This window comes from Agelaius phoeniceus, chromosome 7 (genome assembly GCF_051311805.1).
Source record: "Agelaius phoeniceus isolate bAgePho1 chromosome 7, bAgePho1.hap1, whole genome shotgun sequence".
Classification (NCBI taxonomy): Eukaryota; Metazoa; Chordata; class Aves; order Passeriformes; family Icteridae; genus Agelaius; species Agelaius phoeniceus.
In genome coordinates this window covers 25,287,070-25,313,094 of record NC_135271.1, presented here as the reverse complement: position 1 = coordinate 25,313,094, position 26,025 = coordinate 25,287,070, and the positions used below count along the sequence as shown (strand labels likewise).

The window sequence follows — 26,025 nt, the reverse complement described above, 5'->3', positions numbered from 1 at the left end:
GGCTTAAGAAAGCCCTTCTCCATTTATCTTGGCTCTCTGAATGTCCAGGCACATATAAACAAGACCATCAAACCATGTCAACACATTCAGTTAAATGAAGTAAAAGTCAGTTAAATGAAACAGAAAATTATCACTGGAACTTGTTAAAACAAGGTCCATGAAGCTACCCAGAAGTTCTCCACAACAAGCACTAGTTTGCAGAATGAGGTTTTTTTCATGGAGCAACAAAATGCATGTGCTGAATCTAAGCAGACTCTGTCTTTCCTCTAATTTTTAAAAACTCTGAGGTTTTCCTCTAATTTTTTTCCCATAGAACAGAGAAACTTTTTGCCAACTTTCCTATTTGTAACACAAAAAAAAAAAAAAGGGCAGGAGAGAGAAGAGAAATGCAAACAAATGAAGCAAATCAAAAGCTGGCAATGTTCAGAGCCCATGGGACTGCAGGAGCTGACACCCAAACCTGCACACAGCAAAGGAGGCCACCACTGAGACACAAGAGACGTGAAATACCAACCATAATATTTACTAAATAAAGTAAGATCCAGAAATGCAGACAGCAGATCTGTCCCTGAAAGGCAGTATGGTGAAGACCTACTTTCTTCTCTGCAAACTCTGACTCTATTTACACGCAGCCCAAATGGAAGAGACTGCAGCCATGTCCACTGAGGCTTTCCACAAAAACCTTTGACACAAATGCATGTTTTTGTGAAGATTCATGTAAAGTCAACCATACTATGTATTTTGTCTGTTAAAACAATTTACAGCTTATTTTCTAGAAGCATAAATTACAAGTACTTAACCTCTGCAATTACATGCTTAGCAGCAAATACAATCTATGTTAAAAATATTTAACATATGCAATGTTTAGAATATTTTTACATTGAAAATTAAAATAAAATACACTTTTAAGATCTCTTAGGAAAGAATGATTACTGGGGAAAACTACCTGTTTAGAAAAAATTGACTGTGGGCTATTTAATATAGATTTTCCTTTTCCAATGTATTACTAAAGGAGGAAAACATAGATAGCATATATATTTATTGGTAGGTTTAATATCTTAGATATTTCATTACTGCTCTGGGCCAAGACTTTTAAACAAAGTAACTGATTTATTTTTAAATATGGTTAAAAATTAACTTTAAGAATACCAGAAGTATTCCTTAGGGGAAAGAAGTTACTTTCATGTGAAAGAGTGTTTTTTAATATACATTTCTCAATATTTGCAACTTTTTACTTCTCTCACATTGAAAGAGCCAGAAAAAATGACATTGTATGCTAAAATATTTTTGATCCTCAGTTTATGAGATCTTTTTAAAAAATAGATGAAGACATATATCAAAGGTATAGAAAGAAATCATGCCTGCAGTGTGCAAAGGCTTATTTTGAGCCAAAATTTCTAAAAGCCAGTTTCTAAAAACCTGTCCAGAACTTTGTTCCCAGGCCAGTAAGATTAGCCAAAACATTTATATGTTTAGGTTCAAAGAAACCTAAAAATATCAAAATAAAACCTTTTTTCTTCAGTAGGCATGAAAATGAAAGATACTTTTATTGTTGCTCTTTCATAAGCAAGTTTGCCAAATTCTATTTAGTTTATTTTCCTAAGCTGCATATAGAACTTCTGAAGTTCAACTTTACGTGTGGCATTTCATTTTTACAAAGAATTCTGAAAGTGCACAGAAGCCATTTGATAATCCAAAATGCTTTCTCCCAACCTTTCCCTTTCAGACTGTCATGTGGAAACATCAGGGGGATTATTGCTGAGTGTTCCTGAAGAAAACAAAGACAGCACGAAGCAGCAGAAAGGAAGAGCAAAAGGGTGAGCAGCCAGGCACCACCAGGGAACGAGGAGAACATGCTCTCTATTCTGAGACAACCCAGCAACTATACTTCAAATCCCTCCTTACAGAGTGTTTTGAAGAATCTTCCCTTCTTTCTTTTAGTTATTTTACTTATCGGGAGTTATTAAATCCAACTTTTGACAACACAATGTTGATATTTAATCCTTTGAGGGAGGTGGTATGAGGAGGGACTCATACTCCTTTTTCAAACTTGCTACTTGAAACGTTTGCTTTATCTATATTTCAGAGTATGAAGTGAAAAAATACTTTGTTATAAAGTTACATGTTTTCCAGCACTTTCTAAGATACCAGAGTCAGTAATCAAACAATCTAGGGGGAAGCTTCAGTAATCTGCAGCAGGGAACAGCCCCTGCTTGCTCTCCAAATTACTGCTCCCACAAGGGATTCCTCCCACCCCAGCAACCTTCTCTGCCAGCATCCAGCCTGCACCGTGCCCACTGCCAACTCCTGTGCTATTGGAACTCAAACATTTGTGCCTGCCTCGAAGCACTGTGTCCTGAACTCCTGGGACCATAGGAACACAATTTTTCAAAATTAAAGCACAGAATAATAAAAGCAAACATTTGGCCTGCGTTTCCACAGATGATTGCAACAGTATGAATTTTACAGATTAAAAGGCCAGAAGGCAAGTGAACCAAAAAATGTACTATTGTTGTCACAGTTTAACCTCATCCAGGAACTAAGTACCACAGTGCTGCATGCTCCCTCTTCCTGCACGCTCACTCTCCCTGCTTCCACCAGTGGGATGGGGAGGGGAATCAGAAAAAAACCACCTTGTGGGTTGAGCTAAGAATAGCTTACTAATGAAAACAAAGTAAAATAGACTACTACTATTTATTGTAATGAAAAAAAAATAATAAATAAACCCCAAGAAAAACAAGTGCCTTATACAGTTGCTCAGCACCCACTGACTGATATTCAAGCAGCAATTGGCTCCCCCCATTTTATGTCCTGGCCATGATGTTCCAGGCTGTGGAGTATCCCCTTGGCCAGCTGGGGTCAGCTGTCCCAGCTGTGCTGCCTCATGGCTTCTGGTGCACCCCCTCTCTGGCAGAGCCCAGGGAAATTAAGTGCCCCTGACTTAGAGCTAGCACTACTTAGCACCAGCCAAACCATCAGAGCATTATCAACGCTGTTCTCCTACCCGACCCAAAACACAGCACTGTGCCAGCTGCTAAGGAGAAAATGAACACTATCCCAGCCCAAACCAGGACACTGTTAAGACATTAATTTTAAACAAATCTGGTGAATTTTTGGGAGTTTAAGAGCAGCTAGAGTATCACACAAGAAGTTCAACAGAGGTTTCTCCCACAATCACACAAGCAGAAATGCTGAGAAGCAGCTGCACAGTGAAGCAGAAATTAACTGTTCACTTTCTTTCAATAGTCTATTCTGAAAAGCATTACTCTCACTGTCTTCCATGCAGTCAAAAGGAAAAAGACAGAATGCAGTCAGCTGGTGGGGACCACAAGCTCAGACACAAACAAACAGAAAAAAGAGCTTTAATTTTACTATGAAAACCAGCAAGCAAATCCCCTAAGTTTAGGTCTTTAGTTTAGATTTCAAAACCAAAAAGTTTTGGGTAATAATCTCCATTAGTTTTCTGGTAAAATAAGTCCCCAGAATTCAGAGCTGTACCAAGTCACTGGTTGACTTTAGGAGGCACCAGTCTGTACCACCAGATCAGCAGGACAGAGTCATTTTGACAAATCAAATCTCCCCAGAACAGCCTGAACTAATTCATCTTCAGCAGCAGGCAGACCACACTGCAGAAGTGTCAAAGTGAAACATTTCAGGTAATAAAAACCACTACAGAAGTTTGCAGAATAGGAACTCAAGTTTTAGAAGGTTGACATCAAGTGACTGCTTATCCATGGCCAAAATTAGTAAGGTTGTTGAAGAGCTAACACTGAGCAGGCTGATGAAGTACAAAAGCAGCCAGTTGCATTCAAAAATTTATCCATCATGGATAGTTAAGACAGCATTTAACTGAGGTGCACAGAGTGCTAGAATGGAAAAGAAAATGTCAAGACAAGGTATTATTTTCTCTCAGTATGTGAAAAGAGTAGGAAGAATCCAAAGGAAGTTAAGACAAATAGAAGACAAAACACACAGAGATGACCTTTATAAGTTCACAAAAAAATAGGGATCTATGGAAGAATCAAATCAAATGTCAAAGAAAAAGAGTATAAGGGAAGTTATTTAATAGATATATCTGCTGTGAAAAATTACGTATGATTTAGAAGTCTGAAAGTCTGTCCACGATTTCCCAGAACATTTTATTTAAAAGTTGCCTTTTAAGTTAGAAGTAATGTTTGTGAAAGGTCACTCTAAAACTGCTGATGCCCTAAAAAATGGCGGTCGTTCATAATAAAAAAAGACTCCTTTATTTTAAAAAAGTGAAGTCTACACTCTGCTTAATAGCTTTGATTCACTGAAGGCTCTTAATACTTAGCATCCTGGTGTGTGTTCTGATGAGAGAGATACAGCTTTGTGGTTCACCTTGAGGATAATCTTCAGAGATGGCAGGAAATTCTAGTAAGTTTCAGAATTTTCAGAATGTAACAACAAAATAAGGTTTCATTAACATCATTATTCTAAGCATGATAGCTAAAAACTAAAAAAATAGGGGAAAGTTGTAGAATCAAATAGTCCAGTTGCACATTGAATGAGAGTCATGTTACAGAAACTATAATCAAATTCTAGTGAGACCTCAATTTCTTTGTTAATGACATACAACAGTATTACAATATTACACCTGGGATGCTTTGTTTTAATTGTGCACCTTCAAATTTACATTAGTAGACCTATATTATCATATCCTGCTCTAAGTTTAGATTTATGACTTAGCAGTATATAGAGAACATCATAAGCCTTTCTGCACCAGCAGTTAATTCCTGCTCTGTTTATCCTTTTGATCCCAAGCTCACAAGCTTCCTTCCAATGCTCACAAGTACTGACAGAGGTTTATTCAAAACTTAATTATGAAAAGAAATACCATGGCCTTTTAAAATCCCCATTAAAACAATAGCCTGCATAATTATTACAAGAATTAATGAGTAAAATGTAGCAAGTTTACTGACAAAGTTATTAACAACCAGTAGGAAAGACAAGAAACCAATAACAACCCCATTTGATTCTAATTCAGCACCTCCAATCATCAAAGCACACAAGTTCATGAATAAATCCCACTAAACTCAATTAAATTCAGGCAAACAAGCTTAAATCCTTTCCTGATGCATCCTTCTGATAGCAGACTGCACAAAGGTCTCTAAGTTAGCTGGAAACTGGGACAGAAGGCGACAAGCTGTTCCATAGCTCTTACAAACAAATGAGTTCAAACAATCCTTTGTTTCAGCAAAACACTTGAACAAGTGCTTAGGTTCCACTGACTCCACTTGAAGTGAAGCTCACATTTACATGATTTATTCCATCAAGGCCAGCATGAATACTAAAGAATCATACTCACTCAGGTCTCTCATAGCCGAGGCTTTCTCGGATAGACCACGCGACCTGGTAAGGGGAGGTTTGCTCTGAATCCTCCAACTCTTCTCCACTGTCTTCAGACCAATCCAGCCCTAAGGGAATTGAAAATATGGAAACTGGATGAAAAGAGCGTCCACCTCATATAAGCCTCTGAGCAACCTTTGGCACAAAAGATAAATGTACAATATAGTTGCAAGCATAATTATGTTTGATTAAATTATGCAGCATTCTCAATTATGCAGGAAAAGCTACAGTAACAGCTCCACTACAGTGTGCAAATAGCATGCACTGATTTTTATCATAACTGAATTTTCCTTTTAAAATCCTTATTGGCTTCTTTACCCATAAACAGTGCAAGAAAAATCACCAACTCTCTTACCCGCAGAGAAATACTAGTTTTCATAACCAAGTGCAAAGTAAGAGAGAAGTCCCTGTCATGAAGAACTGACTACTTGGAAATTTTAATACTGTATGATCTAAATAGGCCAATTTCATTTCTGTTTATATTCTGACCCCTTTTCTGCGCCAAAACATGGAAGAATATGAAAACTGGAAGACACAGCAGCAGGGACAGAGATAGATACACAGCTACCCAGGATGTTCCTCTGCTCAGTCTCTGTAATTGCCTGCCAAATGCACATATTAGTGTGAAGAAAGAGCTAAAGGGAGACATACAAACACTCCAGCACTTTCACCAAGCAGCATGTTTTCACTTAATGATGATGCACTATGACCAACTTACAGTGTGCTCCAGCAGCCTCAGTTTGGCCAGAAAGCAGCCAGTAAGTTCTCAGATGGAACATTTTATCTGGAGCTTCATCTTTTGGTTTTTTTCCTATTATCTCTCACACACCCAGTGAAATTCTCGCCACTTTATTGCAGCAGGTGGGATAAAATCCCATTCCTGTATTTACAAGCTAGCATTCTTTGCTTTTTCATTTCCTTGTGCACTCCTTGAAAATTGATAGAGTTAAGGAGCATTTCATTTTTGCTAAAACTAAATTGAACAACTATATCTGAGATGATTCTGAAGTCAGATGCTTTGAATCTGGGAAATGCATCAGTACTTGGTCAAGCACTTTTAGAGTTAGAGACACACACACATAAGCTTGGAGTACAATTATCAGGTAACTCTTCATCATATAGAACCAGCACTTTAACATAAACCACTGATACCAGAAGCCCAAATTTTCATGAACTTAAGCATCCTAAAAAACTTATTTTTTATTTTTATTTTTTAAGACATATATTTGAACTAAATTAAGATACCTTAAGACATTTGATAAAATGCCAGAATTATACTTTCAACTTAAATGTTTCTTTTTCCTGTTGTCTCTTCCGTAAAAGAATGAAAAAACAACTTAATCATTCCATAAAGATGTCCACAATTGACAACCACATAACAAATTGTTTAAACCCTAAGTTTAAAAACAAAATCAGAAACTGAGTTGTTTTGCTTCTCCTGGGCACTGCAAAAAAGGGAGGAATAAAATCTAATCCAGATTCAACTGTACTGACACTGAAGACTGCAGTTACATTAATATCCAATTACATGGCTCTGATGTTGGTACACATAAAACTGGCTTAATCTTTTGAAAGATTCTCTAGTGCTGCTCAAATATAGAAAAGAAATCCTGAAATTTTCTGATCTGGCATACCTAGTCTTTAATATTAAGGCTTATAATGAATAAATAACAAATTTTCCACAAATAAATTTTGTGTAATTAATATGTAAATTCTTTTAACTTTGTTAAATATAAACTGTTCTACATGCATCCACATAGTTATGCACCTGCCTAGCTGTACATGTATAGGTCTAACTGTTTTTTAGTTTTACTATGCCTCTTCTAAAGGAGCACATATTCTCTTCACCAGTTGAGAATGTTGAACATTAAGCACAGAAAGGGATCTTTCTACAGTCTTTCAAAACACAGGTCACTTTCTAAGGTATTGCGGACTGTGACACTCAGAAATGCCTCTAGAGCTGCCAATCCTCTAAAGACCTGCACTATATACAGGACCATCAAAGCTGTTTTCTGAAGAACAATTTCCTTTGGAGACATGATACTGGATGCTAATTATCTCCTGAACAAATAGTCAAACTATCCCATGAGTGCCAAAGGGCAGATCTTCACAGCAAATTAAGAAAAAGTTAATTGAAATTGCAAAAATTACAGATGTTTGCAATTAAATAAGACATTATATAGGAAATGTCCAGGTTTATCTGAAGTCTTTTTTTGTTTTAAACATCATAAATGGTGTTCCTACTTATATCACAGAGTCACATTTCCTTTTCCCTGCCAGTATTTTACTTGTTAGAAATGTACAGTCTAAAACTAAGCAGAAAAGTAACTTGGGAGGGTGAGGAAGATAAAAAGGACAGATAGGTGTGCCTGGGTCTATATTCACAAGACAAACCAGCCATAAGGTCAGTTGCCTTTTCAAAGCTTACAGAGCACTATTATCATAACACCAATTTGGCTATATTTGCTCATATCTTCGTAAGCAGCTATTGATCATTATATGTAAGGGGGAGAATATTTCTGCATGGTATGGAGACAAGACTTCACCCTTCCAACTATCTTCTGTAACAATGCTGCTCTCCTGAAGTGGTCTTTTCCTTCTGTTCATCCATAGACATAAATATAGCCCAGTCAAGAAAAATTCTCATGTGTTCCAATTTTCCAATTAAGTCAACTGGAATTTCAAATATGCAGAGATTGATGGGCCAAATTGCCACACTTTCACTTATATTCATTATGTCACGTGCACTTATCACACACCTAATGTCTCAATCTAACTTTGTCCACTCATGTAGGTACTGCTGTGTCACATTTAATACTCAAGTTGCAAACCTTCTACGTGAGGTCTCTATAACCCAAACAATGTTTTCTACACCTCAGTTTGGTTTCTCAAATGGTTAACAGAATGTTAAGAAGAATAAACAACCAAAACGCCATAAACCATTTGGGATGGGTCCAGGCATTCCCTTCATGGACAATAGAGCTAAACAAGATGCCAAGAGATTACCTAGCTCAGGGTTATTTTGTAAGGACCACACAGGAATTCAGGACAGGGCTAGGAGGACATTCCCATTCAGTCTTTTGGTTCCAGGTTAAAACATATGGCTGCAGTGCATCTGTGACCTACTCACCTAAGTGAGGAAACAGATCAGTGTCCAGCTGCTGTTTTCGAGTGCACAGTTTCACCAGTCTCTGGAGCCGGCTCATGCAGGACGAGTGCGGAGGGAAGGCTGTGGCTTTCATCAGGACCCGGTCAGTCCTTGGCGGGTCCGTGCCAGGAGCCCTGGCGGGTGGCAGGAGAGGCAGAGGTCTCTTGTTGGACAACTGCCGCGCTTGTGCTATAGTGTGTGTGGTGGGTGCCACTCCCTGCATTGGTAGGCTGGTGTTCAGAGGTTGAGGTGACTTGCAGACTATGCCCTGCGGTAGCCCTGTCGGCTTTAACGAAGCTGATGAAGGTGGCAGATGGGAGTGCTGCTGCTGCTGCAGAGGCTGCTGCTGCAAAGGTGCAGGAATGGGGCTAAAGTGCTCTTGGCGAACTTTTAAAATCTCTGTCTCTCTCTGGCGCTGCCGGTTGTGAGCCAACTTGCTCTGCAACTTTTTCTTCACTGTTGCCCCTTTCTTTAGGTCATCATCCTCCTCATTGAAAGCAAAGGGGTCTTCTAATTCTGCCTCCAGGTAGTGGAGAGGAAGCCTTGCCCCTGGAGGGGAGAGGGACATCCCATCCAGTCCATTGGGCATCTTCAAGGCCAGGGTGGGCACTGTCAGACCGAAGGCCATAGCATCCATCTGATGCCTGACCTTTACCTCCTCTATGGGATCATTCTTTTTCTTCCTCTCCTTTTTCGGTATAAAGCCAAGTACCTGCAGGTGGCTGTTGCAGTACCTTTGAAAAGTAAGAGCAGTCAGTTATTAACTAAACTTCCCTAAGTAAAATCTGAAGGCAAGGCATCACTTAGGAGAAACTCACAGATACATTTCAAGCAAATATAAACAGAAGAGGTTTTATAAGAATTGTACACAACTTCTAATACAACAGATAACTGTGGTGCTCCCAAACCAACTTACACAAGCAACTATTTCTAATCTTAAGATATAATATTCTTCATTCATTATTCATAAGAAAATCACGTACAGTCATTCAAAATCTTAATTCTCTAATAGGGTAAACAGTCAAAATCCAAAGTGAACAAAACAAATGGACAGTCTGATATAAAAAGTAGCAAGAATGCAAGCCATTAACTGATCAGTTCAAAAGCTCCTAAGAAAAAGTACATTGAAGACTACTTCCTTTCATATGCTCATTCTTTCAGTGGAAGTAGTTAACATTTTCATCAATGCAAACATTATTATTATTATGATGAATTCCACTGTAGTAGGGAGCAGTTTCTTATAGGGACAATCTCAGTACATATCTATCTGCTATGAAAGATCACTATTTCCACTTACTGAACGAGTAGCATAAATACTTAAATTCTGTTTTAGTAGTTTAACATGATGAATTTTAAAGCCAGAGGATTAGCTGAATATTCTTCAATAAAAATCTATCTTAAAACAAACTCTCTGCTGCTAGAAAACACTTACACAATGCCAGAAATATGTATATATACAATCCAAAAGCATGGATTTTAAGTTCTTCTAATACGAAAAACTTTCAAAGTCATGCTATTAAAAAAAAAAGAAAGCGAGGTCTTTGATATCTGTCACAAAAGTAAAAATAATTACAATTTATGCCACAGATGAAATACTAAAAAGTAAGCAATTAACTTTTGTTTGATTGGAATCAGTATGTGACAGAAATTTAGGAACCATGATGTGATCCTTTCCCTGTACGCCACAAGCAGACACTCCTGCCTCTGTAGAACCCACCAACAATCAAAATTTGCCCTTGCAGAATCCCATCTAAAATTTACAGCTTATGGATGACCAAAGATACAAGGGAAGAGTGATGCCTGTATCAAGGTAATGATGGACAAGATCATGAATAGAATACCATGAAGGTATTCTTTAAAATCAGATCAGTATGAATCTGAGAACAGTAAATTTTGTTGAAAAAATAGGTTAAAATTATATTATTCTGGTCTTTATGGAGCAAAAAATGGCAGAAAAGCCCAAAATAACCCCCCAAAAAGGTTTAGCACTTCTGTTTAGTCACTTTCAACTTGTCGACCCATTTTTAAAGAAACAATGCATGAACAGCTCTAAAGGGTCCTTAAAAGGGAAAGCAAATTCATATATGCTGTTTAATGGTCTCCATATATGTATAGCTTCTTTCAAGAACCACGCTCCTAAGATTTCACAAATCAGAAAACACTGAAAAGCACTGCTACTTATTATTGACTAAATAATTTCTTCATTACATTATGTTTTAAGTAAAAAATAAACCTAGATGAGGAAAGCTAAAAGCCAACAACTTGTGCAGTCCTTATTAGAACACACTGGAATACTGTAAATTCATACTGAGAGATGCACTTCTAAAAATAAAATTATATAATGAGGGCTCAATAAAGCTTCCCTTAAAGTCAACAAGCACTGTTTCCATATTTAAAATTAAGCCCTTTTTAAATACGTTGTTTGAACAGTTACCACGGCACTTAGTATGGCAGAAGGAAAAAAACCAATAAACAGACTAAACAAACACAAGGGAATTTTTTCCCTCTTATGCCAATAAAACGAGTGTTCTGCTCAACACAAATGCTTCCCTTATAATGTCCAGAAATTAAATTACTGTCATCTTGTGCTTGTGCTGATGTGAGGAGGTAGAACTGCATAGTCTGTTTTCATTGCAAAAACAGTAAGAAAATAAATAGAAAAGGTGAATAAGTCTGTGGAAAGGTAATAAGCTTGCTAAAATTCTCTGAGTTTTGGCTAGTAAGGGCTTGTCTAGTTCATTTAACTCTAACAGAATCATTTTTATATGGCAGAGAATAAAGCTTTGGCTCTTCAGCTGACCATACTGCATCACTGAGAGCCAACTGGCTCCACTGGACACAAACCCACAGATGCCAGGCTACAACATTCAGATTCCAGTACACACTGACTTGGCTCTGTGCTTTAGGCTCTGCCAACTCCCTGTCTTCCAGTATAACCAAGGCTGTTCCAGCTTGGACTAACAGGAGCAAGAAGAAACCAGAAAGAGCAGTTTAGTCTTCTCTGGGTAAAGCAGACTCACACAAGCAGTTTTGGCTAGGCATAGCTCTCACTAGCACCACTTCAGCCTTGACCATGTCATGCTCTTGCTAGCCCTGCACACAGCCAGGGGGGCATGGACCCACATTTCCTCATCCTGCACATTCCAGGATGGCTTTTTAGTCAGCCCTGACCTAAAGTGGCTCTGACTTCACGCGGTGCTGCAGAGTTTGCATTAGTAGTTCAAGCCCATGGAAGTCAGGTTACTGGGAAGACAGAACTGAACCTGCAAGTAGCACAGTGCTTTTCACATAGCTCTGAGCACAAAACCCATTAGGGTCAAGCTGGTCCTACAAGAGCCAACTCCAACAAGCCTGTCTTAGAGGCTCAGTTTGTCACTTCTGTAACTTGTCTGTGAGTTTTGCTCAGCTGACAGTATCACAATAAGTATCTAATACAGGGGTTGTCCCCTTCTTCAATCAGCACCAAAGGCACTTATTCTGTGCAGGTTATGTCAAATTAAGTCCACAAATATGGTGGGTTGATATCCATTAAAATTATCATAAAGTGAAGCACACAAAACATGATGGGCTCTGAAGAATTCAGCTGGACTGTTTCCTGCATCCACGGGGAAGGCAAGAATTCAGACAGTCAGCTTTTCTACCTACAAATGCATTCTGCTTCTTAGTACACCCCAGTTTGGTATCAATTTCCACCTCTTAAAAAAAGACCCAAACAAACTGGGGAGCAGCTTGTATATTAACAAAGAATTTAAAGATTCTCTTCAGTGAGGAGAATTAGAGACGAAATAGTGTTTAACTCAACTATATTGTAGTAAACCTATATTTAGAAATCAAGTTGCATTTCATTATCTTTGTGTGTAGCTGGTTAAGAAATAAGTAGATGTCTTCAGAGAAAAGAGAGATACAAAACCCATGTGTGTATCATCCCACATATATGTATTCTCTAAAAAAATATAGTGAATAGAAAAATCAGACTTTAAATAAGGTAATGAAATCACATATATTAATAGATTTAATTTGTAGAATGTTAATGGTTAATAAGAAATGTAATAATATGGCATCATATTAACCATCTTTGTGGCCGGTAGCACCTCATTTGTCTGGGGTCAAGTGATAATTCTTCTTAATTATCTGTGGAAAGACTTATGAAGCTTTTGGCATATAATGCGTGCATTGTCTTTAAATACTTTTTTTTAACAATTTCTAAAAGTATAAAAGAAGATAGCTGTCAGAGCATCATACAGCCTGCTTCTGATCCTGTACAGTTCCATGTCTAAAACTGTGACAAAATGACCATCTGACAGTAATTCTGTACACAGAAAATGAAAAGCTATGAGTGAAGAACTCAGACACTACAAACATCTTTATATTGAACAGAGTGTGAAAAAAGTCTTCTAAGAAACAGATACAGGTTTGCCTGCCAAAAAGAAGTTTAGAACAGTCACAGTCTTATCACTAGCATTCATTAAATGTTATTGTTAAAATTAAACTCTGCCCTGAGAAACAGTCTTTTAAAATATTCTTTCAACTATCACATCCTCTCATTTGAAATTAAAAGTTTATTTTCTCTTTCAGACACCTGCTGTCCTCTTCAAGTACTGTAATGTGACACTCGACATGCAACTGAATTATTCTAATATAACATACACCAGATGTCATGACCACACTTCAGTTTAACTTGAGAAAAATCAAAAAGAACAAAGTGTGAACTCAATTCAAGGTGTAAAGAAAAATCACAAATTCCATGGGAACATATGAGACATAAAAAAGTGTCATTAAGTACTATTACTTCTATTGTTTTTCAGTATGACCCCTGGTAAACAGGAACTCTCTCAGTCAGCTCTTGCATCTGAAATTACAGCATACCATTTGTGCTAACAATTTCTATGATCATTTCTGTGAGCTTATTTCCAAAGAGCCTCAATTGTACAGTAGCAAAGAAACACTCACTGACTGTCAAATTACAGCTTCAAGTTATTCATCTTGTGCCATTTGAGCATTTGCCCTACAGCTTTTGACAAACATTCATGTTTTTTTCTCACTTCATCAGTCTCCTCAGCTGAAATGGCAGGTGAAGTGCAAGTTAATTTAGAGCACAGTCCAACTGTTGTTTCAGACAAGAGAGGGAGCTGTGAGCTGAGAAGGAAGTTATATGTAGGGCACAGTGGGAACACCACTAATAATGCAAAAGGTTAGTGAATGGCAGCTAATAATGTGAAAGGTCAGTGAATAGTGGCTTGATTTTTTTGGCATATTTTATTCATATTTTAGGTTTAAAAAAGCATTTCTACAAGAACAAGCCTCAGATAGTTAACACACATATTAATTAAACAATGCATTGCTGGCAATACCTGCAATGACAACTCTGAAAAATAAATATATTGATGGCATATACATTAGATTAGACAAATTCTGCTATTTCAGCCTGAGCACGACCAATGAGACTGGTGTTCAGGAAGTCTTAAGGAGCAAGGAAGAATGCCTTTGTGGTTACAGTATGGGCTGCAATTCAGGAAATCTGCTTTTAATTCCCAGCTTTCAACAAGTTCAAGGACTATATTTTGCAAGGAATTTAATACCCAGGCTATCTGGGCATCTTCATTTGGGCAGGGAGGGGGAAAGAAATAAGGGAAGCAAAGAAGAAAAGGAGTATGCGGCACTTTCCCAGCTGGCTCATCTGTTATCAACTAATACTTATTTTATTCCAGTAAAACAATACTACAGATCAGTACCATATCACCAACACTGAATTGTAACCCTGGATTTGTCCCTACATGTCACTGCCCCCCGTGTCCAGAATATAAGCATTTTCAACTACTTGTCCTGAAAAAGCAGATGGAAGTGTGCTTTTGGCACTGCTGGCTTAACAAGCAGGCCTTTCTAAGAGCATGTACTGTGAGTGACAAAGCAAATGAGTTAGAACAGCTGATATTGTGTAGCAGGTTTGATCCACAGTTTATAGTGAATTTGTGAAAAGCAGTGTACTCTCCCATAAACTTCCTTGGGATTAAGTCACTGCCCTCTCACTGAGTACTTGACTCTCACAAAAAATAAAATAAAGTTTACTGGTCTTAAAACAAAATTCTCAAAGGAACATCCTGGAATACAATTGACTCAGCCCAGTCCCTCCCTCATCCTGAAACCAGGCAGCAACTTAAATAAAACGTCCCAGCCGCTTCCCACTTTGCAGAGAGGAAAGCAGAACTCACCTACGGTCCTCAGACTTGGGGATGGGGTTGGTGCAGCGTTGGCTGTTGTACTTGGCCACATATTCACATTGCTTGAAGGGGGCAGTCTTGTCCTCCAGAACGTGTCTGATACAGAAGGCGTAGCCGTTAAGTCGCCTCTGCTTGCACAGTTTGGGGCTATAGGAGCACAAGGGCTTATTGTCAACCTCAGAGAAGTGTATGTGTTTGCCTTCATACATCACGTGACTCTATTCCTTGTGAACATCAGCTGAAAGAACCAAAATATTGAGAAAAATCACATAAGGGAAGAAAAACTGCATTCAGTTCTAGGTTGTGTGTTTCATTCAGGCCGGAAAGAAGGATCCAAAACAATACCTGATTTTAAATCTTCTGCACCATGTCAGTGTTAAGAGAGAGCCCCAAGGACACCACTATCTTGGAATGATGATGAACCAAGATGAAGCAGATTGTCTGAGGAAAACATCAAAAGGGTCACTGTCAGTCAGAATAAAATAGATATTACTACAGTAAGTAAACAGGCACGCGTAGTCACCAAGCCCGTGGTTCAGCTAGCATCCAATAAAACAACAGCACAATAGTATTCAATTAGTAGTCACAGATCTTGGAAAACACTAAAGAAATTACTGGGGGAAAGAAAATTCTACTGCCACCACACTTAAATCACTTTAACAGAACTTCACTCATCTACCAGAAAGTGATTAGAAGCTACAAGTTGGAAAAGGTTAAGTGTCAGATTAGATCACTTGCTTTCATAAATCAAGCTGAAAGATGATTAACCCATTTGATTGCAGAGGGTTTACTTCAAGGTATCTTTGTTTACAAAACCACCACAGACTGTCTTTGCTCTGCAAAATTACTTTGCCAATCAGTGCAACAAAGCTTTTTTTAAGAAAAGCTTTCTTTACCACACCTGATGACCAGTCTTTCGGATTTTGTAGCTGCTTACAATTTCTGCAAGCATCCATACGCAGTCCTACCTGAGGTCATCATGGTTCTTCAAAGTTTATCCTACCTCACCGTACCTATTTTAGGGAAATGCAGGCATTAATACCAGTCAGTACTCCTATGAATGCCAGAAGGGCTGAAATGTCAATTCAGCAAGAGGCTGGGATCCTACAGTGGTTCCTACAGTTCCCAAAGCAGGTTCCTACAGTGCAAATCCATGCAGCCACAAGGTACTTTTTCAGATCCCAACATTATGGATGTCTTTGGCAATAATCTTTTCAAAAAACCAAACAAAACTCCCAAACCATTCCAAAGTAGTGTAAAAAAAAATAATAGTACATATATTCTGCAGCTACTGTGATACACTAAGCTTAACCTGCAAAAGGTAGCTTTTATTCAGGAAGGTCATCCTGAAGCACTGGAATGAACTCTTTTGAGCACTCAGTTCAGTTTCATATGTGTTGTACAACAAGGAAAGGAATATTCATAGAGATGATATTCAGGAAATATGTAATAAATTAGAGGCATGTGACAAATGTACAGATTACCACCTCAATGAAATTACTTGTTCCTGAGGCCCAAAATGGCAAGAACAGAATTGCAAGGAGGAAACCTACACAGACTTTGCAGGAAAGATGTACTTTCCTCTTGTAAAGGTACAAGCCCCCACTTTCTGCTGTAAAAAAGTACCATGAGAAAATGACAAAGCACTACAGCACTGGGGGATCTAGAAAAACAATTTTAAGTCACTAGGGCAAAACAAAACACCCTATCCCACAGAGTAAACAACATAAATCTGGCCTTCATTAGCATATATCTAGCTGTAAATGCAGAAAGACAGAAGAGTATTAAGACTTACAAACACTTAAAAACTTAAAATTCTTGGAACAGCTGTACATGCACACACACAGCATTACCGAGCATATGAATGGAGACAGGTGCTACAGAATGTAACTACTACAAGCAACCTGAACAATCATTTGACAATAATGGTAACTTTGTATTTCCTCTTGATACACATTTTCCCTTTCCAAGCACACAGGGAAGCGGCCTGCCCCAGAGGCAGGAGCCTCATGCTTTGCTTACACCAGAGAGCCACAACATACACACAGTCACCTGGACCAATTTCAATCCCCCTTCCCAGCTTTTCTCAAAGGCACTATATACATACACACACATATACTTGAAATCAACCAATCACTGGAGTATGACTTTCTACAACATGTCAGTCTTAAGAACAAGAAAGCTCATTGTTGACTGTTTGCTTCAAAAAGACAGAATGGGAAAAGGGAACAATCTCTTTAGCATGTTAAGGACCAAATATTCCTTTCAGTAACCTTGGCTCAGGCAGATACTGATATATCCTCCAATATTCAGCAACAACATGAAGAAAACGCATAAATCTCATGGGAACACGATGACCATACGGGAGTTGTGGTCAGTGCTTGTATCCCAGGTGCTTGAGAGATGGACTCCTCTATTACTATGGCAGCAAAAGTAATCAAATGAGTCTCAACTACTTGTGACCCACACACACAACACTGACAGAAAGCCTTTTGCTGGAGAGTCTGCTTCTCTCAGTTTATCAAAGCTTGGATTAGGTGGCACACTGGACTGGACATAAAACTTGAAAGATCAAGTGTATCTTGCAGCTAGAGTGACCCACATGTTGCTCTCTATTTTCTTCTGGTTTATTTTTCACCTTCTTTTAAACTACCTCTATCATGCTTTGCAAAGTTTCTGATGGATCACTAACTTTCTCCTCTTTTGTACAACCCAGCTGTATTTCTTTTCTGAAGGTTAGCAGGCAATAGACCAAAGAAAGAGTTCCTTAGTATGGTTCCAAAGTAAACAGTAAGAAATGCATACCTTGTGTGCCTCTGTTAAGCTTCTGTAAGGAAACTGCTCCACAGTTCCCAGCCACTAATCCTAGATTTATTCTTGTGGCCACAGTCTTATTTTTGGGTTTAACTCATAATTAAGTCTTATTTTTGCATTTAACTTGACTGTGTCAAGGCAGGCATAGCATTTCACTTCTCTCCTGTCTGAGAGATACAGGGCACAAGGGCAATGCCATTTGAAACACTCACACAAAAATACTGACAATAATCCCCAGGGAAACCAATAAGCATGAACGTGAGTTTTTGGGTCTATACATACACTAAAAGAAGCTCATGCAAAAATAGCCATATTAAAAATCCTGACAGTACAACTACAGTGCAAGGAACAAGAAAGCCAACAAACATGGTAGCCAACCAATGTAATATTAAAAAAACAACACAGCAATTTTCTCAAACTTGCAATTGTATCTTTATTGGTAAATTCTTAAACAGACTCCCCAAAAGACATGTCACTATGTGGATACATTGCCAGGAACAGAGACTGAAGTTGGACTTAATCTAAGAAGAGCTTTTTTTTTTTACTTCCATGGCATACCATATAAGAGAGAGAGTGTGTGTATATAAATATATATATATAAAAATAACAAAGACACTTAAGTCTCTTCATTCTGATTTCATCTAATGCAGTGTTTTATTTTTAACAATTTACAGGAGTTCTTATCAGAGCTTTTTGCTGCTACGTAAAAAGTAGCACAAGCATGGAATAGGCACATGTCACTTAACTGAGGAGAACTGAAACTACACTTAGCTAAATAGTGGGTGGGGGAGAAATTATTTTTGTCCCACAGGATTCAGTAAGAGATGACGGAAACATGGACTTCCCCTGGAAAAAGCAAATGCTTAAGCAGCTGTACTTCACTATAAAAATATCAGAATACAAAACTTTCTGGAAGCTGTTTTCAGTTTTGCATTTATACTCTACATTGAAGATGTAGGAAGGTTTGACAGGAAAAAAAATTATGCCTGCATGTGCTCAAACTAACTTTAGCCACAACCCGTGAATGAGAAACCAGAAGCTGCTTCGTGAGGAACCTAGATTTTCCTTAAACAACTGATTCTAAATAAAAGATTTTGAGCTACTAAGAAACAACAGGGCAAAGAACAGAAGGGAATCCAAAAATGTGTGCCCTTGCAAAATAAAAAATCATGGTACGGAATAAGGTAAATACAGAGCAGCCATACCAGACACAAAATATTGCAGCTAGAGGTACCTGATGAAGTTAGTAAGAGATTGACTCAAAACATATCAAAGAAGTATTTCTTCATTTTTACTACTCACAGGCAGTGAACTGCTGGAGCTTGCAATCACATGAGACTATGGAAGCAGACAGTACCATCAGGTTCAAAAAGGCAATAGAGAAGTTCATGGACAATGGGGACATAAGTGATGCACTCTCTAGCATGACCATTTTAACAAATATGGGTGGTGGAGGAGTAAGAGAAGAAAGCACAAAAAAAGTGTCTGGGCTTTAATGCCCTTCCTAAGTAGCATCACTTATTCCTACTGCCCTAGACAGAACATTAGGTTGGATCCAAGGTAATCTGACCCAGCAGGGTATTTTTCACATTCTTATAAGTTTATCACTAATATTTGTAACTTCATAACACATTCACTTCTCCCTTTGTCCCATTTTTTATTCTTGAGCAGCTGACCAGAAGAAAATCTCCTCCCTCTGGCTAAAGTCCTATCTGGACGTGTGAAGAAGAGTAACAAACTTAGCACCCCAGCAAGGCTTTATAGCAAGGACATGCAGGACACAGAGCTAAGTCACACTCTGAGACATCAGCACTTAAGAGCAGAGCTATTTGTCCTGCTGAGTGCAGCCACTGGTTGTCCATAAGACAACTGAAGGTGGTTTGCACAGTGACTGCAAAAAGAGAAATGAAAGATTTCAATACACACAGGAACACACCTGTCCAACTGCCAACACCTACTATCACCCTCTGGAAGAAGCCAACTTCCAACTTCCTTTTAGTACTGGCTTTTCAGTACAGGCATAATCAGCTCCCTTGCAGTGCACATCAGCTCCAAAGACAACACAGTTGTAGCTCTGCACTCCACACACCCTCTTCCAAAAGAGTTAAACACTCCTTCAGAGAGGCTGGAAAACAGTGTAGCAGCAAACTCTGGAGGATGATCTTTACTATAACCATACCCAAGTAGCAGCATTATGTCATACAGAAATCTGGTACCTGACATTGTGAGTAATCTACAGGGAAGGCAATGGCTTACTCACTAACAGAAAGCCCAAAGCACCAGAGCCTCAAAACTCCGACCGGTAATTTTGCGCAAATGCTGTGCTGAAAATATTAGAGTATTTTAAATCATGTGGGTTGAAACATTCTTAAACATATGCTCAGAACTTGACATTCAATGTACGTAGGACCCTTTTAGGCAATGGAATCCCCAAATGCATTGTAAATTGCAAGGCAATTATATGCTGGTGGTTAAAAGATGTATAATTAAGAGGACTGAGCTCAGAGCTTCACACACTGCATCCAAACAAAATCCACAACTACAGAGGTCTTTATTGTGTTGTTTGCATTTGCTAATACTAGCCTAAATTTCATGTTAAATTGCTTGGTGTGTTCATGACATCTCACAGACAAGGTACAATCATCTCCATAGGTTCCCAAAACCATCAGCTTGGGTCCAGAAGTAGAACATGGATCTACAAGAATCTCAGCTTCTCCACAAGCACAAATAACATAAATAGTAGTTTTGTCATTTCCTCTTGACCAAGAAAGAACAAGTACCTGTCACTGTCAGACCCATTTCCTGAAACTGAGCAAACACACGGTGTGCAAGATGTTTGGAAACATGGAATTTCATCCACCCCAAGATGAACAGAAGCCATAAAGTTCATGACAAAAAGACAGGTACTTAAAGCTATTTTATAGCAAAACTTTTCAATCAGTATTAGTAAAAAGTATACTTCTAAGTATGAATCTAAAACATTCATTTTCTCTATTTCATAGCAAGTAATACCTCTCTTTGAAATGTTTTGTTCTATCAAGAGAAGCTGTACCACATCTAATTGTGATCAACATCAACATCATGAAGTTGTAACTTCTGTCCCTATGCTGTGATCTAGCCATAAGTTTCACTTAGTTCTAGTCTTTTAACAGCTCCATTCTCTACTACACTCAGCTAGCAAACCAAGAATGCTGTAATTGTGGAAACAAGACTCTTTTTGTCAGTAAAAGCACTCAAATTGAGACAGAGGACACTGGGAAGCAACCAACACCAGCTACAAGAGTTCCTGTACAGAACGCTTTCATGAACTAGAATACAGTCCTTACTCAGGAAGGCCTCTGAAGTGCAGGTACTGCAACACACATGCAGGTACCCTGACAGATCAAGGCATTCAACATGTTAAGATCTTACAAGATATTTTTAGTTACCACCTGGAATCGTATTTTGGACTACTTTTTTTCATATGTTAAGATCTACCTGGGAAGAAAGAAGCAATATTGCCCTCATTCTGCCTTTTTAGAAAGCTTATTACTTCAGTTCTGGCAAAAGGCAGTTTACATTGCATAAGGATGTCCAATATATTAACAGAAAAGCAGCAGAATGTTTTAGGCAACACTGGTAAAACAGATTATGTTTTAGAATATAACACAATAAATACAGAATTAAACTTAAGCATTATTCCTAAAAATAGCAACAGCTAGAGAACTTACAGACTTGTAACTGGTTACAATCAAGAGCAGAAAACATAACTATGAGGAGGAAAATAAGTCTTTGCTCACAAACTGAACAGGTTCTTTTTGTTTTCCTACACCACATGAACCTTAACAGGAATTTTAATTTCAGCTGATTCACTCATCTGCACCTCATAGTATCTTAGAGAAAACCTGACAAAGATAGCCCAAACCCTAAAAAACAACAAACATTTAAGACTCTACAAATTTTAGAAACTTCAGAGGATTTGTAAAGAAAAAAGAACTTACGTAGGAAAATTTGTAACTACTGTCAAGAGTACATTCCTACAGATTTCAAAAAGTAATCTCCTAAACATGGCTATTCCTGACCTAAGGTTCAAGATGGGCTCTGTATCTTGAAAGTTTTTTGAACAAGGATTTCTCTATTTGAGCAGAAGGTCTCCAGGCCCCAGTCCTGCTATCACATCCTCACAGGGAGGTTGTCACGCATGGTTATTTCAATGCAATTATAAACAGGCCTGGGTTTTGCAAGGATGAGCAGGGCTGCAAAGAGCAGCCTTCAGATACAGCAACAAATGGACCCTTTATGACATTGCAACAGGGCAGAAATGTACTTTAGAAACATCTCAAAATACCAAAAGCAATATCCTGAGATAAAGTAGAGATTAAGCATACCATAACACACCTTGCATCTATACTTGGGGAAAAAAAAAAAGTCCAAGTCTTTTATTTAGTCAAATAACACATAGCCTACCTTTCCAGATGAGGTTAAACAAAATACCTTTGTCTTATTTTTAGTCCCAATACTACAAAGACAAATAAACTTATTTTCTCACAATACAATATCATTCTTGCTTCAGTAGGAATACTCAATAAATAAACCAACAGAGCTCCTCACAGAGGAGCCTTTCAGGAGGTATAAGCTATTGGAGTTTCAGTGTGGTCCTAAAATAAATTTGTACCTCCTGATGATTTACCATACCATGAGAACATAGTACACACAGTTCTGTAGGACCAGGTCCTACACACAAATTCAATCACTCATCACAAAACTACTGAACATCAAAATAACCCCCAGTACATAAATTTAGCGTTGCTTCCAGTAAATAATTTAGCTTTACAATTAATAAAACTTGTGTGATCTTTGTATGTACTACAAACAGTTCATGCAAAAGGCTGAATGTCATCAGTTTGTAAGTGACAGCTTTATACAAAACACGAGCTCTCCAGTTCAGCCATCAGAAGTGGTACCTGGTGGGTATGGCCTGAGCGTGGAACACTGCCACTACAGGTGAGCCCATAGGGGAGGGCACCTGTCTACGGGGGAACAGTGCATTGCCCTAATTTTGTCAATTTTATTTTTAAGTCTCTCAACCCTCAAAAACTAAAAGGCCTTAAAGTAAACCTGCATTGCACGTTGTTGAGTAACTAAGTTAGAACTAACTCTATGTATTTTAATCAGATGGTATAATATAAGGCTTTAAGGCGAGTGTCACTGTCACTTCTAAAATTCATTTCAGGTTACTTGTACAAAGCCACTATACTTTTGACCTAAAAGACACATTAAGGAATATTTGACCGAAACGTGCCACCTCCCACATTAGAAACCGGAGCTATTTCACCTGTGCGGGGTGAAGTGCGATGATGGGTCTTCCAGTGCACTCACTTCACAACTACCAGACCTTCTTTTCCCTGAAAAAAAGGATCCTTTCATTTTCATTCCTGGGGGGCAGCAGCACCTCACACAGACCACCCCCAGCACACAGGGACATGAGAGGGGGCCAGACACAGCAATTGCCGTGTAGGGGCTACCGAGCGCTCCCCTCCCCGGGCTGAGGTGCCAGTGGCTGTGGCTCCTGTCCCACTAACGGGTCCCGGGACAGCGGGTGGCCGAGGGACCCCAGCCCGGCCCCGGCAGGGCTCAGGCAGCCGCCGGCCCCGGCATGTGCCCCGCACCGAAGGAGCTGCCACGGGCAGCCCCTCGCCCCTGCCCCTCGTTCCGAGCTCGGGGGCCGGCCCGGGGCCCCACGTGCCGGCAGCCTGGGGGGCGTGGGGGGGGACACTCCGAGGGCTTCCCCGCACCCCCAAAACCGCCCCCCGCTACCTCCCAAAAAGTTGTGCGACGAATCCAGCCACCGCCGGCCCGGCCGAAGGGGGTCACCGACGGGGGGAAAAGGGGGTACGGGACGGGCGGGGGGGAACCTGCGGCCGCATTCTGAGGTGCCCCCGCCCCGCCGGCACCGTCCCCACGGCCGCGGGCGGGGGGTGGCCGGCGGCGGCGGAGGGGGGGTAAAGCACCCCAAAAACGCTGCGAAACTTTCCAGGCCGCGGCCGGCGCAGCCCCGCGGGACCGGCACCGCCTCCGCCGCGGCGGCCCCGCACCGGGCTGGGGGAGGGGGTGCCCCCCCACCCCGGCACCGCTCATTAAAAGTCATTTCGGCAAATTAATGCCGCCCCGTCCCCCCGTCCCGCGGCCCTCTCGCCCCGCGCGGGGGGCGGGGGGGCTTGGGGGGGAAGAGCGGCCCCAACCGCGGCGCCCCCTCTGCTTCCCCCCAGCCGCCCGGCCCCGGCGGCGGCGGGGCTCGGCCCGCTCTGGGCCCGGGGCCCGGCGCGGGGGGCCCGGCGGGGCGGGGAGCGGAGCGGCCGGGCCGCGCCGCGCCGCGCCGAGGCCTAGCGCCCCCCCGCCCCCGTTCTCCCCCGCCGCCCTTCACCTCCCGGGCAAAGGCGCCGCGCCCGACCCTCCCGCTGTGCCCCGGCGGCCGTCTCACCCCCCTCCGGCGCTCCTCCCGGCGCCCGAAAGCTTCAAAAACCCCCCTGGCTCCCCGCACCCCCTACCGCGGCCTACGCCGCTCCGACCGATCCCCGGCCTCGAGTAGCCCGCCTCCCCGCCCGCCCTGCACCCTCCGCACCGCCTGCCGCGCTACGCGAGCCCGGGGATGCAGGCCGGGCCTGGCTTACCTTTCCAGCTGCTTTTTTTTCCCTCCTCTCTCTCCTCTCCCCCCTTTCCCTCTGTTGGGCTGACAGATCAGAGTTTCCTCCCCAGCAGAGGGACTGGGAATGTGCTCGGGCTCTGTGCTGAGGAGCTGCTGCCCCCCTGTCTCTGAGAAGATCCTGCTTTTTGTGGGGAGGAAGCTTTGGGGGCTCTTTTATTATTTTAAAACTACAAAGTGCTCAGAGGGTAGGTGATTATTAAGGGGAATCCCTGAATATATTCTCCAGCAAAGAAGGCAGGGCTGCTGGGGCTGCTCAAGAAGAGAGCCAGCAGCCTCCTATAGCACCACTACAGGCACTGCGAGGACATAACATCAGAGAGCGGCTCCTCTGCCCTCCAAAACAACAACTTTCCTACCATCTTGGAGGTAGTAGCGAGGGAGAGAGGGAGGGGGAAAAAAAGTACAGAAGGTTTTTATAAAGTGTCCATTTGGAGGAGGGAGACAAATGGCCAAAACAAAATATTTTATCATTTGTGTGACTTTTTTTTTTTTTTTTAATAAAAATAAAATACAAAGGCTCGTCGCTGAAGAATTTTTTTTTTAATAATCTGTAAAGATCAACTCTGGAAAAAAAATTAAAGGAGGTATGGTAAAAAAAATATTTTTAGTAACTTCGTTGTTCTTAAAGCTGTGTAATTTTTTTTCTGTATTTTAAAGTTGATAACTTTTTTGTCATTTTGTGATGGTTCTAAAAATTAGTGTGTAATTGTGAAAGTTTGTGTAACTTTTTTTTTGGTATTCTTAGTCTTAGTAAACAGCTGAGATTGATGTCGGATAGTTTGGTGCAATTGTACCATAACGTCTTTCTCTCTCTCAAGGCATTGTAAATAAAATTGGATATACAGGTAGGAAAAAAACCCATATTTTTTTAATTTTTACTTTTTTATTTCTTTCTAGAGTAGGCTATGTAGAGAAACAATGAAGGATTTAATGTGAGTGAGAGGAACCTATGATAGATATCTGAGAAATTGTGCTGTCATAAATTTAGCATTGTCTGCCCTTCAGGATGGGATGTGAAAAAACAGAACTCATAGCAAGAAATTGGGGGCAACAGTTGAGTTTTGTTCTTAATATTTTCAAAGCATTTTGCAGCCTTCTAAAAATCTGTTTCGGTTCTTTTTAACTTACTGTTTTGATTTAGGGGCTTTGTTCTTTATATTTATGAATATTATTCCTAACTTATAGTTGAGAAATGCTATAAATTTATACTGCAGTATCTTGTAATATAAATTAATATTACTTTTCTTTGTTGCAGATTCTTTTATTAGATTGTAAAAAATATATTAAGTGCTGTCAAAACAGTGTCAGATGCTGTGGTGTATCTGTAGGTGAAGACACTGATCACTATTCAGCAGATCTGTGATAATGTTTCTTGAAGTAGTATTATGCACAGCCCTATTCAGAGATGAGCTGCAAAGATGCCTTTTTATTTGTCCCGAAGGAAGAGGAAATAATTAGGAAACTAATGAGCTATACATTATGTTTTTTCCATTGTAAAAATTATTCAGGTGGTATAGACTAATTGAACTGCAGTCAGACTAAGGTCATACGGATGAAGTACTGAATTACTTAGTATATTATCACCCTCCTCCTCTCCCCTGCCAAATCTGAAATATATTGGTTTAGTTCAGTTCTTGTTATCTTAAAAAAAAAAAAAAAAAAAATCCGTATTTTAGGTACATCCACATTTCAAAACATACTTTGAGTTTGCCCAGCCTGCATGGTGAGGGTAGCTCGTGTGTTCATAGTGGGTTTTTCATTTAGATAAATAGGTTTCAATTAAAGTATAA

General features: G+C 40.0%; 1 protein-coding gene across 7 annotated transcripts in view; it reads right to left on the bottom strand.

The window, feature by feature from the left end:
- The window catches only part of INO80D (INO80 complex subunit D), a 45,709-nt gene extending 21,223 nt beyond the window's left edge, over nucleotides 1–24,486 (bottom strand). For 4 of the 7 annotated variants that reach the window (XR_013183020.1, XM_054636212.2, XM_054636209.2 and 1 more), the window contains exons 1-6: nucleotides 24,201–24,486; nucleotides 22,865–22,934; nucleotides 15,082–15,177; nucleotides 14,728–14,974; nucleotides 8,501–9,252; nucleotides 5,330–5,438 (exon numbers count right to left, since the gene is read on the bottom strand). Coding sequence is in view for 6 of the 7 variants with exons in the window: in XM_054636212.2 (XP_054492187.1) it covers nucleotides 5,330–5,438; nucleotides 8,501–9,252; nucleotides 14,728–14,945 (1,079 nt within the window). In the remaining variant the exon portion in view is untranslated. Of the gene's footprint in view, nucleotides 1–5,329; nucleotides 5,439–8,500; nucleotides 9,253–14,727; nucleotides 14,975–15,081; nucleotides 15,178–22,864; nucleotides 22,935–23,346; nucleotides 23,794–24,077; nucleotides 24,097–24,151; nucleotides 24,171–24,200 lie in introns of those variants that run through there. The other 3 variants (XM_077181299.1, XM_077181300.1, XM_077181298.1) reach the window with 3 other exon arrangements.
- Between the last annotated feature and the right edge of the window lie 1,539 nt (nucleotides 24,487–26,025).